The sequence below is a fragment of the Eschrichtius robustus genome, chromosome 10 (genome assembly GCF_028021215.1).
Source record: "Eschrichtius robustus isolate mEscRob2 chromosome 10, mEscRob2.pri, whole genome shotgun sequence".
Lineage (NCBI taxonomy): Eukaryota > Metazoa > Chordata > Mammalia > Artiodactyla > Eschrichtiidae > Eschrichtius > Eschrichtius robustus.
In genome coordinates this window covers 105,430,748-105,446,528 of record NC_090833.1, presented here as the reverse complement: position 1 = coordinate 105,446,528, position 15,781 = coordinate 105,430,748, and the positions used below count along the sequence as shown (strand labels likewise).

General features: G+C 35.3%; 1 protein-coding gene across 3 annotated transcripts in view; it reads right to left on the bottom strand.

Moving 5' to 3' along the window:
• Window positions 1-1,316: 1,316 nt before the first annotated feature.
• Window positions 1,317-15,781, bottom strand: part of ADAM28 (ADAM metallopeptidase domain 28) — a 207,318-nt gene continuing 192,853 nt past the window's right edge. For all 3 annotated transcript variants that reach the window (XM_068552536.1, XM_068552537.1, XM_068552535.1), the window contains 10 exons: window positions 14,483-14,585; window positions 12,286-12,445; window positions 11,499-11,579; window positions 11,098-11,176; window positions 5,275-5,383; window positions 4,270-4,348; window positions 3,446-3,502; window positions 2,912-2,974; window positions 1,976-2,038; window positions 1,317-1,429 (listed from right to left, as the gene is read on the bottom strand). In XM_068552536.1, the coding sequence (XP_068408637.1) occupies window positions 1,409-1,429; window positions 1,976-2,038; window positions 2,912-2,974; window positions 3,446-3,502; window positions 4,270-4,348; window positions 5,275-5,383; window positions 11,098-11,176; window positions 11,499-11,579; window positions 12,286-12,445; window positions 14,483-14,585 (815 nt within the window). In that variant the 3' untranslated portion in view covers window positions 1,317-1,408. The remainder of the gene's footprint in view (window positions 1,430-1,975; window positions 2,039-2,911; window positions 2,975-3,445; window positions 3,503-4,269; window positions 4,349-5,274; window positions 5,384-11,097; window positions 11,177-11,498; window positions 11,580-12,285; window positions 12,446-14,482; window positions 14,586-15,781) is intronic.

Genomic DNA, 15,781 nt, shown 5'->3' with positions numbered 1-15,781 from the left:
CCCAGCATATCTCCTGTCTTGTCCCATTGGCAAAAAAGGTGGGGGATGGGGGTAGGGTGGGTTAATACACTTACCTCCAAATCAATCAACCACTGGTAAGGGAAATGAGATTATTATGATTGACTTAGAGTGATAGAAATGTATCCAGGAGATGGAGTTAGGATTATCTTTTTTGTTTAATTTTTTATTTTATATTGGAGTATAGTTGATTTACAATGTTGTGTTAGTTTCAGGTGTACAGCAAAGTGATTTAGTTATGCGTATTCATTTATCTATTCTTTTTCAGATTCTTTTCCCATATAGGTTATTACAGAGATTATCTTTTCATGCATGCATGAAAATGGAAATGCATATGGAAAACTGAACAAAATTTGGGTTCTGAAAAGCAAGAAAGGAGTTTTTGGTAGGTAACCTACAATGTTTGTTTCATCACCAGTCAACTAAGCTGATGGTTGCTGTGGGCAATGTGATTCCAGTGTTGACAAACCATTTGATTACTTTTAAAATGCTGGGGATCTGGATGTTTACGCAAGATCTCCCAAGTTTTAAATATTGGCAATACATTCAAAACATTAAAAAATACTTTTTGGCCAAAATCATTGAGGCCAAATAAAATAAATCTGCAGTCCAGACACATCCTGCTGGCCAGCAGTTTACAACCTCTGGTTTACGTTATTAATTTATTTAACTAAAACTTTTTCTACTTAGAAAGTAATGTTCACTTTAAGCTTGCCAGTAACTGAATTATACAAATTTCTATGAAAAAACAATTTAATTAATAAAGTCTTAATCAATTGTAGTGAACTTCCAATGACACAGCTAATAAGAATTCCAGAAGATAATGTAGGGTAGGAGAAAGACATGATAAAAACCAGAGAATGTTTGTATAAATTTCTTTGTAACTGAGGGTTCTAATTTGACAGTTTCAGGGTTAAAACAGTTAAGCTATTGCTAGTCATCAAATGAGGAGTATACAATTTTCTCCCATCCTTCCCAGTTTCCTGTGATTTCTTGTTTTTTGTTTTCATTAGAGGGTGAATTAATTCCTACTGAATGAGAAAATCAAGGTGCTCAAAACCCTTTAACAAATATTAGTCAACATCACAGTAAAAAAGGGGGGGGTGTGTGTGGGAAAGGTTAGGAAATTCACCTAATTAGAGATTTCAGCCTTATAGCTCTTTCTTTAGAGCCATCCTCTTTCCCATGAGTATAGAGAACAGAAAATTTTAATTCATACAAAGATTCTCAAGAGTATGTCTCTCTTGGAAGTTTTATGTCTTCAAAGTATAATCAAGAAATAGTAACCTCCTTGAGTGTCAACAGCAATATTAGTACATTTCTCTTCCATCCAGATTGTCCAGTCTTCTAAGTTGGTCATTTACCCACCAATCCTTGCTTAGCTGTTACTTCAGACTTTTGGATTGGAGCCCTAAAAAAAGACAGAGCTCTTAAATAATGAACTTTTCTAAAAATTTAGATATTACATAACTTTGAACTATTAAGAAATTAAAATGATTTCTCTGTAGTCACACTTCCTATTCTGTAGCTTATTTGACACTTCACAGTGAAGGAGTGGAAACATAAGAGGGTAGAGAAAGGAGAGAAAAACATCACACTGGGATTCAACTATCCACCTGGCCACTTATCAAATGTAGAGGGTGGGGCATCGGGAGAAGAATTATGCCATGCTGAGTAATTTTTCTGTGGAGAATTTTCTCCATCTCACTATCCCTGGGTAATTTTTCTGAGAAAACAAAGAATACTGGGGTCATCATCACTTTCTAGCAAAGACCCTTACATCTTCTTTCTCTTGGTTTTTGTCCAAGCTCAGAAGGAAGACGTATACTAGAACCCAAAATATACTCATATAGACACTGTCCTTAGTGAACATCTTCTAGGAAGACATGGTTAGAACTTCTGTCCTTGATTCTAGGAGGGCTACAAGATTAGAATAGTTTGGTTATAGATCTCTTACCTTAAGTGTAGACATTGGCTTATCCTTGAAAACAGTAGAGGAAAGTCTTTTTGTGTCTTTATGCTATATTAGGGACAAAAATAATGGTAGGGCATTAGGAATGCTGTGCAATTCCCATCTTTGCTATACTTATTTCCTTATTTAAATCCTTCCTTACCTCCTTGTCACTTATTTTAAATTCTACCCAACTCTCAGGGTCCAGTACAAATTCCAACCACTTAGTCAATGGACCTTCCTCTTACTTTCCCATTCCTACCCCATTCATTGTCCCCTCACCATACTTCTCTCAGTAGTACTGCCTGCTTTGGCACACGTAATATATGAGGAGTTAAGTGCTCCATATGCATATGACTTGTTTTCCCACCAAAAATGTAAAAATTATTGAAAAAAATGACCTTAAGTTTTAATTCCTTCTCATTTACTCACAACAAAGTACCAAGTATGAGGGGAATATGTTCCGGATTCACTTGAGCGAATGACTCTACCTGTTACTTCATGAGTGCTTGGCTTTTATTCTGGGTTTGCCTTCATGTGCTCCATTTTTCATACCCTTCCTGCTCTAGAAAACTGTGAATAATATAGGCCTTATTCTATCTAGAATAAACAAGTACAGTCTAATTTATAATACAATTTTGTATCCTCCAAAACAAGCGTCTAGAAACTAACCTGTGAAGGAGACAATTCAACTTCTACAGCAGAACCATTTATCATTTCTTAACAATTATGTAACAGTAGAACTATTTTTAACAGTAAAAAATTAATAGCCATTCTAATTTGTAGACAGTGAGTAGGCCTTCTTTCTCAGATATTCCTATGGGCTATGATATCTCAGGTTACCTTAGCATACCCTGAAAGGGAACCCAGAAATCTGAAGACACCCTTCACATTGGGCACAAGAGACATTTAAAACACCGCCAGTGACCATCTGATACTTACAAGGAAAGAGAATGACACAGATGTAGGAATCGGCGGTGGAGAAAAATCTGGCTTCGTAATTAGCTAGTAAGAAGGTAAAAATAAAAAAATTAAAAAACGGGGCCTCGAAAACAGGTGTGCTTAACGGAAAGGCTTAAATCACTTTCAGAAATGGAAGACTAGGAATCTTCTAAACCTGTACATTTAATTGCTTTCACTTAGGTGCACACATGCAGTTCAGAAATAAGCTCAATGCCAACAGACATATGATGAAGATAGCATTCTATGAAGCAGATCGGTTCTCTTCTTTAATGAATTAGCTTTTCAGACCCGGTAATTCAGGTTGAAGGGTTAAATTTAGTAGTATAATGGAAAGGCAAGCTCGTATTTCGTCTTTTCAAAAAGTTTTGCAGAAGAATCCATATTTTCCATGAATATTCACACAGATCTGAACATTCTCCTGAAGAAATAATTGGGCATTGTGGGTTATGTCTTTCACTAGTATTCCCTTGAGGTTAGATTGGAAGGGAGTTTTAAGAGAAGTTACCAACTCACAACAGAAGCTGGAGGCACATCCTCCTCTGCCGGAAGGTCAGGTGTGTCAAGCTTCATCTAAAAAGAACAAAATAAAATTTTAAAATGGGTTTATATGAAATCATGTGTGAAAATTTTGAAAATTGTAAAGCACTATAGAATTTAAAGAATGTTTCATTCAATAAAAATAAATTTAAAAAAATGAAACGATTGGTATCCTAATTTCAGCTTCCAAATAAGCACCCCTTTCTGATCGTGTGAGCTCAGAACTAAGACGACACTAAGAGATTGGATGGAAAATCACAGTGGCCCAGCTGCTGCATTCTGCTGTGTACAGAGCTATCAGAGATGGGTAAGTTTCCATCAGAAACATTATTACCAATGTCACTGTCATTAGGTAACTGCCACTTAAATTTTTAAACTTGCAGGACACAACTAGGGCATTAAGGATTATACATATTACAGGTATTGCCGTACAAGTATACATGTTATTGCCATTATTGGGATATTGCAAAAGGAATAAGGAATCAACCTAGAATCACAGAGAGAGAGAGAAAGAGAGAGCGGGCATCTGCCCTCTCCTTTCTCTTTATTCTCTTTGCATTTTGTGAACCCCAGCAAAGCAGCCTCTGAATTGTAGAGAGACTCTTTTGCATTGAACAAAAGGCAAAGGTGAATTTTCTGAATGTGTAGTTACAGAGCCCACAGTCCTTGCTACATACTAACTAGTGAGATGGATTTGTAAAACACTGCTGGGTAGAAATGACAGCCAGCTGGTCAGGACAAGAGAGTGAGAGAATCACAAACTGGGACCCAGGGCAAACACAGTACAGACTATGGTTCACCTCTTGGGGTTGAACAGTCTTCGCCGTCTGTGGTTTCCTCTTCTGCTTGTGTGGCCCGGTGTCAGTGGTAGACAGTGGCCTGTATGGGAAAGCATATCATATAAACTGACTTAGAAATTCCTTCCCCATGAGAGGGAGATTCAAGAGAAGTCTGCTAGTTTCCTCTGCCCATTGTTTCATACTTGGTAATTGACTGGGTTTTCAGCTGCTCCCTAGGACATCCTGCAGGTTTTCTTGTCCTGTAATTAATAATCATTACCACTAATTTTCTTTTCCATTCTCTACCAATCCCTGAAACCTAATAATGATGGTGCTGAATCCAACTTTTATCTAAATTATGCCATTTAATTATAGATTTGTTTTATTCATTCAATATTTATTAAAAGCCCATTCTGGGTGAATAAATCAATTTTTAAAAATGTTAGAAAGAGACTGTAGTGTCAAGATTATCTTTGAAAGACTGACTGATCTATGTGCAAACCTAGACTCCATTACTTACTTTGTAAGACCTTGAACATGTTAGTTTATCTCCCTGAGCTTCTGTTTCCACATCAGTAAAAAAGTGAAGTGCCTGACCTTGCAGGATTGTTGTGAGGATCAATCTATAACACCTTTTCATCTATAAAATGGAAATAATAGTAACTATTATTTCCTTATGAAGATTAAATGACATAATATATGTAAAAGGGCTAAGCAGAGTGCTTGTCATAAAGCTATGATCAATACATTTTAGATACTGTATTTGGATAATGAGCGTAAAAATCTTTAATAATGAGAGTTATTCTTATTATTAATTATAAATGGTGATTAAGAGAAGAAAAAAAGGAGATCTTACTGTGAAGAATTTCCCAATAAAAAGAATAACCAGCCTCTGGTCCAAGAAAAATGTATCTGTACTTATTTCTGTGTATTTGAAGTAAACTAAAATTAAATTGGATAATTTGGGTCCTTACATTTAAAGTGAGTTAGAGGCCAAAAAAGTCCCCAAGGCAAGATAATGCCTACCTCTGGACTTCCTTCTGCTTTCCTCTGGTGCTTTGGTATCGGGTTACTATAGCAACCACCACAAATATGCCGGCCACAGGGAACAGCACCCCAACCACAATGGAGAAATCTGCAACCAAGAGAATGAGGGCCTCGTGAGAATATGGGAAATTCACAAATATACATCACACTGGTCCTTATTTCTTTATTTATCACAAACTCCACCTACCTTTTCCCCAAAGAATATGCAGTCCCTGGAAAATCTCTCATAGCCAGTAAAATGAAAATATATTTTGATAATGATTATTATAATATTATTTAGATAGAAGAAATTAAGAGGATGTCTAGGGAAAACATTTTACATGAGATAGGTAAAGCATCATACTACTGGGAATTCTTAGAAGGGGTGATGTTTGTAATAAATTGAAAACAAAAGGCTGGGAGATCAGAAAGAATATGAAGTAAGGAGGATGCGGAAGAAGAGGGAAACGTTAAAATTCAGCCTTGGAATAAAACCAGTGAAAAGAATCTGAAGACTTGAAGTCATATTCCTCTTAGTAGCAAGTAAGAAGCTGAGACGTGAAAAAGAGAATTGATGGATAACTGATAAGTGATAGATAGATAGATAGGACACAAGTGAGTGTCCTGCTGATGTTTGCTCTATAGTGGAATTATTATGGACAAAAAAATTATGTGACCTTGTGAATTGGGGAATGGTTTTAACAAAGTTTTTTGGTTTATAGGGTGTTTTTTACCTACTAATCTAATTAATGAATGCAACTTCAATCTTTTGCTATCTCATATATTCATTTCTCTTATAATAATCTGAAAGCACAAAGACCAGGAGGTACAAATTTGAAGAGCAATGCAAACAGCTACTGCTCTCTTATTACAGAGATGGTGGAGATCAGTAAATCAATAATAAGAATGATTTTTGCATAAAGTTCACAAGTGTGAGCACACATACATGCAGAAAGATAGAGACCTCAGAAGTAGAATTCTAGGTAAGATAATCACAGTTCAAATACCTAATACTCTCTACCCTCCATAAAAATTCCTACCCAAAAAGTCAAAGGAAATAAAGTTCTGAGGCATCTGTGTTAGAAACAGTATAGATGTGTTCAGAATTTTAAAAGTGTACTTGCACTAACAACAGAATTGTAGCTATTTTCAAAAGAGTGACACGGTCCAGAGGAAATAAAGAGGAACTTGGCAGTACTTCACAGACACCCATAGTTTGAAAGGATGTGGTCTAGAGGTAAAGCCGGGGCATAAGGTAGATGGAGAGTATTATAACAGGAAGCAGGTTTACAGCTGAAGATGTCAGTGAACAAAAAATACAGCCCTTTCTGTTTCAGCCATTTCTGGAAATGGTGGTCTAGGAAATTTGGACTAGCTCTCTCACTAAAAACAACTAATGAATTTAAAAAAGAATCTTCCTAAAAGCACAGAAGTGCTGAAGAAATAGGGGGAAATTATTTTGGAGTGAGAGAAAATTACTTTGGATTGAGAAAGCAGGAACTCAGAAACACAGGAAGGAAAACGATCATAAAAGGAAGCTCAGAAATGCAGAAAGGAATGAAAAGTAAATAAACCAAGAGTGAACCTTAATGTAAACTGTGGACTTTGGATGATAATCACATGTCAATGAAGGTTCATTAATTGTAACAAACGTTCCACTCTGGTTGGGGAATGTTAGCCGTGGGAGACTGTGCACGTGTGGGGCAGGGATATAGGGGAAATCTCTGTACTTTCTGCTCAGTTTTGCTGTGAACCTAAGACTGCTCTAAAAAGTAAAGTCTCTATTAAAAATAATAAAATGGAAATTTTTATGCTGGCCACTAAAAGAATATAAAATAAATGTGTAATCTCCAAATTAATAAAAATAAAAATGAAGTGATTAAAATCCTCAGTAAGTCCATAAGAAAACAAGAAAGGAGAGAAAAAGGAAGAGGAACCAGGCGGGACAAATAAAAAGCATATAATAAGATTGTAGATTACACCCAACTATATATCAATAATTACATTTAATTTGAATGGACTAAGTTTTTAAAAAATGATTGAGACTAAAATTTTAAAATATATCTGTATTTTTTTTAATGAGAGACAGATATAAAACATGAGGATTCAGAAAGAATGAAAGTAAAAGTATGAAGAAAAAGTTACACCAAAGCAAAAGAGACCAAGAGAAATATGGTACAGCTATATTTTTCTCCAGGAACTGTGGACTTTTTAAAAGGCAAGAAGACTGGAGATACACAAAAGCATTTCATAATGACAAAAGTGTTAATTCACTGGGAAGACATACAATTCTAAACTTTATTGTAGATAACAGCATGGTCTCAAAATATATAGGTATTGATAGAACCAGAAGTAATAGCCAAATTCACAGTTATAGTGGGGGATTTTAACACTCTTGACTCAGTAATTGGTACAACAAACAAACAAGATATCAGTAAGGGTTAATATATTACACACAATTAACAAACATGGCATTAAAAACATATGGAAAACACTGCACATAAGTGCAGAACACACATTTTTGTGTGCATAGACAGAACACTTACAATATGGGAATATGCTGGGTCATAAAGCAAGTGTCAACAAATTTCAGCATATTCTCAACACAGTAGGTTTTCTGATCCCTATGGAATTATGCTAAGTATTAATTTAACAAAAGCTAGAAAATCTCCATATGCATGTATGTTGAGAAATATATGTCTAAACTGTTCAAGGGCCAAAGAAGAAAGCAAATGGCAAATAGAAAATAATTTGAACCAAATGATAATGAAAATACCAATTATGATATGGTCTACAAACTGAAAATTAATGAGCCAAAGATTCCTTTCAAGATTTTTTTTTTAAAGATGAAATAAACTTAAGGAAATGGAATTGTATAAAGTAGAAATTGAAATAGCAAAAAAAAATGTTAAAAAAATAAATCATAAACAATAATAAGTAAGTTTTAAAATTTTGTTAGGATAATATAAAAAAAGAGAAAAAACAATGCTACAGATACTATTGATATTGAAAAGATAAGTGAGTATTATGAGCAATCTTAAACCAAAACATTGAAATTTAGGTGAAGTGGGAAAATGTCTAGGAAAAATATAACATACTAAAACTTTCATAAGAAGAAATTAAATACCTGAAGGGTCTTATAGCTACTAAAGACACTGAATCTTTAACTACAATATTATCCAGAATTCTAGGCCTACATGGCTTACTGACAAGTTCTACCAGATATTTAAGGAAAGAGTCTTCCATTCTTATACAAACTCTTCCAGAGAATTTAAATGAATGAAAACGCTCCACTTCATTTAATATGTCTAGCATAACCATGATACTCAAATTTAGCAAGTACAGGCACCACTCATGAACATGAAATAATAGCAAACATCATCCATCAGTATCCGTAAGAGCTATTTCCATGTTGGGTTTATCCAAAGTACGAACAGTTAGATAAATGTTCAAATATCAATCAGTTTATTTTGCAATACCAACAGAGTAAAGAGGTAAAAATCTTAACCAATAAATAAAAAGTATTTGATAAAATTCTTAGCAAACTAGAAATAGAAGTGAATTTTCTTGATCAAATGAAGAGGATCCAATATGTACAGAATACCTTCAGATAACAGGGCAAAATACTGAAAGTCTTTCCTAAGATTGGGAAAGAAATAAAGAGGCTTGCTATCTCTATTTCTATTCAGCATTGCACAAGAGTACTACTCAGTGAAGGGAAACAAGTACGAGAAATTAAAATTGTGAAGATTAGAGAAGAAACAAAACCGTCATTTTTCTGAAACAGAATGATTGAATATGTAGAAAATCTAACAGAATCTACAAATAAATTACTAAAATTATTAAGAGAGGTTAGCAGAGGTGCTTGATATAAAAATAAATATACAAAAATTAGTTGACCTTCTATATTCTAGTAATAGTTGAAAAATATTTTTTCAAAAAATACCATTTAAAAATACAATAAAAATTAATTTCTTATAAAACAAATCAAACAAAATATATGTAAAATTTCTATGGTGAAAACCATTAACTATTATTGGTCAAAATTAAAGAAGACTAAGTAAATGGATAGATATTTCATGTCAGTAGGTTTGGAATTCAATAATTTAAATATGCTCATTTTCTGCAAGTAAATCTATAGTTGTAGTTTACACTAAATTAAAATCCCAACAGGAATTGTGTGTATAACTTGAGAATCTGATTATAAAAATATATGTGGAAATACAAAAGCTAACAGCCAAAACGTTCTTGAAGAACAAAGTTAAAGGACCTCCTATACGATAACAAAATTTTTTTAAAGATACAGTAATAAAAGAGTGTTATACTGGCATAAGGATAGCCAAATAGGACCACCAGAAAAGAACAGATATCCCAGAACAACCCACGTGCATGGACACACGTGCTTTATTAGAAAACTGGCACTACAGAGCATTAAGGAAGGATGATCTATTACATGAATAATGGTGTGACAACTGGGCATCTATCCGAGACAAAAACGAAATTGAACACTTGCATCACACACAAAATAATTCCAGATACGTTATAGACTTAAATTTGAAAAGGCAATACAAAAATCCTTTTTAGAAGATAATATATGGGTATACATTCATAACTTCAGGATAGGAAAAATTTCCTTAAAAAGGACACAAAAAGAAAAAAAACTAATCATCAAGGAAATGATTAACAAATTGACTGCATTACAATTAAAAGCTTCTTTAGGGCTTCCCTGGTGGTGCAGTGGTTAAGAATCCGCCTGCCAATGCAGGGGACACGGGTTCAAGCCCTGGTCTGGGAAGATTCCCACATGCCGCAGAGCAACTAAGTCTGTGCGCCACAACTACTGAGCCTGCGCTCTAGAGTCCGCGAGCCACAACTACTGAAGCCCGCACGCCTAGAGCCCGTGCTCCGCAACAAAAGAAGCCACTGCAATGAGAAGCCCGTGCACCGCAATGAAGAGTAGCCCCCGCTCGCTGCAACTAGAGAAAGTCCGCGAGCAGCAACAAGGACCGAATGCAGCCAAAAATAGATTAAAAATAATAATAATAATAATAATAAGATAAGCTTCTTTAATCACATGACATCACAAAGAGAGTGAGAAAAGACAGAATGAAGGGAGTTATTTGCAGCATATATAAATGAAAAAATAGCTTATATCAAGAATATATTAAAACTTACACAAGTTATTAAGGGGCCAGGGGAGACACCCAATAGAAGAATAAACAAAATGGCTTGAACAAATGTTTTGCAAAAGACAAAATCCAAATGGCCAAAAAAATAAGAAAATATTTTATTATTATTATTATTATTATTAGTTATAAAGAGCAAGTCAACCTAATCCCACATTCAAAGAAGGATCATACATCCTGAAGAAAAACAGCGCAGTGAAATACAAGAGACAGGGTGAAAAAAACAAAACAACTCAACTCAAAAGAAATAGAGATAATCTCGAGAACAAAGTGAACCTACAAAAATAATGTCATATTCTTAGAGTTTTATGAGGATATTATATCTAGTATACATTCAGTCAAGTTTGCTATGAAAATGGAACAATCATAAAGCAAGAAAATTTGGAAAATTAAAATAAAATGACAAATATAAAATTTCAAGAAATCTTTTTGTATGTAGCATAAAAACATAAGAATGTGGAAAATATGATTAAAAAGTTGCTGGAGAGACTTTGGGGATTAATATTGTGGATTCAATATCTACAGAATAGGAGTTCCAAGAGGAGTGGAAAAAAGGCAATGAAATCTTACGTAACAGGAAATAAAAGCTTGGAAGAGGAGAGAAATTGTCTCACGTTAGATGTGCAGTATTACTTACTGAAGACCATGGAAGAACCATCGCAATCAGGAGGGGCCCATCCTTCTTTACACTGACATTGGAGCTCGTGGTCACACACCTAGAGGAGCAATGATCCTGTTAGTTTTCTCTCTGGACTAATCCCCAACCCGAGGGCCGATTCATCCATAATTAAGTCCATTCCAAAAAAAAGAATAACCTCTGCTCTGTAGCCTTTCAACTGTCTACATAATGTATGAATCAGTAATAGGAATTTCAGTACCAGGTTCTTTGAAGGAATTTTTCATTGAATCAAACTAGTGAGGAGTTAGATAATAATTTCAATCATTCAACGCTGAAACATTATTTTAACATCATCCAACCTGTCTGACCTAAAATGACACAAGATTCAGCAAGCCTGGGGAAACGTTGTCAAGACTTACAGCATGTCCTTTGCACTCAGAGGAGCAATTGGCCGATTGGTAAGCTCTTTCGACATCCATACATTCTGCATTAATGCAAACCTGAAAGTGATATGAAAAACACAAAGTAGACATGAATGTCCAGTGGTTTCAGTTCTGCAAACTGTCGACTCTTTGGTATTTAGCCTTGTATTTTTAGCTACTCTTATTGTTATTAAGCTTGCCTTTTTATTAGGGAAATCACCAAATCCTTTTGAAAATAGGAATATGGCATCTAGATAATTTTTATAATAAAATACTTAGGAAGTCCTCTTTAAAGAAGATTTCCTTACTTCACGTCATTCCTCATGGGTCATCTTTAATGCACCTCTTTAGTCCAACTCTGAAGACTGAGAGCACTGAGCTAAGCATTGCACATGATATAAGGTACCCATCCTAAACAAAAATACTATGGAAAACATGGTAATATCACATCATCTCCAATATTAAGATAATTATCATTCATGTAAAAATAAATAGTATTGTTATGATTTTTTTCATTATTATCATCAGAATGGCTATCATTTATTGAGAACCTACCAATTTTGGGGAAATCAAATTTACCTAAATTTAACAAGCTAGTGCTAAGCACATGATAGGTACTTATTAAATAACATTGAAGGGAAGAATGCAGTCACGTATACATGAATGGCATAAACATTGCTTTGAAAACTGTGCTCCATGAAACGCAAGGAGGCCTTGAGAAGCAAGCAAACAAAACGAACAAACAACCAGGACATTTTGAGTAAAAGCCACCATTTCAACGTACCTTATTCTCTCCACACTTGGTTCCATTGGCTACTATGCTGATTTCTTGACTGCTGTCTTCAGGTTCAAATGTTTTACATGTCAGGAATGTTATTATACGTCCTTTCCAGAGCAGATAATCTGACCCACCGTTACAGAACAACTTCCCACACATGGCATCACTGAAGAAAAGCCAAAATTTGCTGCCTTTGAAATAGCAGGATCCCAAATGCAGTTTTATACAAATGTAAATCAGCCCCCTATCGATATTTAACTAATGGTATTTCCCCCTATGGCAGAGACTTCTAGTTCTCCCTTATACCAATTTCCCCCTTATTCTTCAGTAATAGAACCATTGAATATTAGCAGGGCACAATGTTGCTCAAGAAAAAAATCCCATGTCTCCCATATTCCCAAATTTTGGCCAGTTGCCTAAATCGTAGCCAATGGGAAGGAAGCAGAATCTTAACAGATTCTTGCAGATTCTTGAGGGTGGCCTTACGTGAGGGTATATGTCCTCTCCTCAATATTTTCTCCTTTTTGCTTATTGGAATATGACGGTTGGAGTTGGAGAAGCCATCACAGACCGAGAGAAACATTTGGGAGAGGAGGTCATACGTATGATGGAGAAAGAAGTTATAAGGAGGATGGATGTCTAACATCACGGAGGGCACCTAGGAAATCAGTTTCGGTCTTGTTTCAGCTAAGCTTATTTATTGCCATGAAGGGCAGCAGAATAATTCCCTCGACTATAGTTGTATCAGTATAAGGCTGAGCCTTGGTTGTCACTCCAAGGCATCGTGTGTGTTACTGAAAGAACCCCTGCAAATTCAGTTGAAACTGCTCAGTGCTCAACTAAAGCCTTGCCTTCACTAGCAAGAGGAAAAAAGTCATCGCCAACAAAATTGGAAACAATTGCTTTATGCAGAATTTAGAGGAATGCTCTGAAAACCTCTTCTGAGAGTGGTAGAATCAGATTCTTCTGATGTCTCTGAGGCTTTTAGAAAATACCATTGAGGAGTGGAGAAAGGCACGCATTCTCTCCAGACTTGAGAGGGGGTTTTTCTTGAATCATTTAGGAGAGCTTTATGAGGAAAAGCTCTAGGACACAGGGACTTTCAGGCTTACTTCCCACTACAGCCAAAGACTATCAAGAAGTGACCAGGAGGTCAGCCTGTGGGAAGAAATGAAATGCTTGTGCCTCTGGTTGCAGAAATTACCCAGTGTTCACGCAAAGTTATACAGGACAAGGGTGTATACACTCTACAGAGGAAAGATGGAGTTACCCTAGTCTCTTTTCCCTGTCACGACCTCTCAGACTAAATAGTGCCACACTCCCACCCCACTCTCCCACACATATTGCCTTTTACATAATTTTCCCTGATTTCCTGTAAAGAAGAGCCCACAGGGTATGATTATCTTTGAGGCTCAGACTCCCCAAGAGATGACCTGTCCAAAATATAGTTTGTTTGGTAATATCTATCATTGAGAAAAATTAGTGTTATTTTAATAGAAAAACTTTGAGAAATGCTGATTTTTTTCATTCAATCTCTGGTTACACATTAGTTTGTATGTGTAAAATTTGGAGCAGGTATAAAGTTTAATCTATTATCATTTGAATTTTAAATGTCATCTTAAAATTGCAGAATCGAAGGAAAATATATAGAAAAATCTCAAGTTCATTGCTTATGGTGTTCTATCATTTTTTTCAGACTATCAATACAAAAAGGAAAACAAATGCTTTAGGTAAATTTTCAATCTTTCCCTTACTGTATTTTTTCTTTATGGAATGCCATGGCAAGTTTAAATAAAACTGTACAATCATCGTATTGCTTATTCCTCTGAGTAGATACATATTTATACCCTAGAATCATAATGAAAGACACTAGATGGAAAAGCATCTAAAGTATACTGGAGAATCAGTGTGCAAATTTTCAAGCAGGCCCATTTAACTATTGCATGCTCGGTCTCAAACATTCATTCTATTTAACAACAGCTGTACTTGGTGTCCTTTGAAGCATCCATTATGAGAGACTGGAAAAAGGGGATCATTCCCTATTTGTCTTTTTAACTCAGTGCCCAGCCTAAAATATAGCATATAATAGTAACTCAATGAATGTTTATCAAATGAATGATGTCCAAATTCACTTTCTCTTTAAATGGGATAAATCAGAATGTGTCAAAATGAGCAGGAAGGTTCAAATAACAAGGCCACTTACTTTGCTTTACAGGGAATGCGTGCGTCATCCACTTTTCGACAGTACCCGTAACTTGACCCACCTTCATTCCTGCTAAAACATGACTTATCTGCAACCTGGGTTCCTGGGACCAGGCATAGTCAGTAGGCACACAGTTGAAAAGGAAAGAGATAAATAGTTCAGTGCCCTAAAGGATTCATGAAACAGAAAACCAGCATGAGGAATACAATTTTAGCATCATCCCCTTGACCCTTCTTGTAAATATAGGTTGCACTGGTTTGATATCAAGAGAGATGGCTGGAGTTAAAACAATCTTTTAGATAGCCTATTTTTGAATAATGGCTATCTAAATATTTGGAAACATCTGAATGATTGCAGACTTAGCTGGAAGAGCTGTAGTTATCGTAGTCGCAGCCCACAGGCAGATACTGGAATGTTATCCTGCTGGAGGGTGCAGCTGTGACAAGTACATGCTGTGCTTAGTCAAACTTCTACTCTGCCAGGCACAGAGATGAGCATCGCATGTTTACTTTCTCATGTAATCTTCCTCAGATCCCCATCAACTGGGGCAACAGAACACAGTGGTTAAGAGCTCAGGCGTTAAGTAAGAGCTGTGTGGTCTTTGGCAAGTGCCTTAACCTCTTGGTTTGCTCTGTGTAAAAATAAGGATTCTATAATAGTACCTCCCCCATAGCGTTATTATGAGAATTAAATGAGTTAATATATGTGAGCCACTGAGAAGAGTGCCTGTTCTGTAGTACATGGTTCAGAAAGAAAATGCTGGCTGAAAATCCTTTGTAAATAAATATTCCTGGGTACTATTGCTAAGGAAAGGAGCACATTTTCTTTTTAGGTTGCACATACATTTTTCCAAATTCTCTGTGAAATGATTGTACTAATTCATACTCTTACCAGAGCATATTAAACTAAGTGTTTTGTCACATCCTCACCAACACTAAGCATTAACTGTAACAAAGCTTTGCAATTTAACAAGTGTAGAAGATTAACTTGTCTTCATTTATATTTCTTACCATATATTGCATGTGCTGATGTATTAATAGTATTTCATACTTCTTGCTTGTGAGTTAAAATGATTTTAATGTTTATTAAACACTTGTACTTCTTTATGATGAATTGCCTGTTTATTCCTTGGTCACATTTTCAATATTTGGAATTCCAAATGATTTATAGGAGGTTAAAGACTGATTTTTTCCCCCTTATATGTGTTATAAGACTTTTCAAACTTTGAAGACTAATTTAAAATAAAGGTGTGATCCTTGTGAACTGTAAAATTTGAAATTTTATTTAGGCAAATCTATT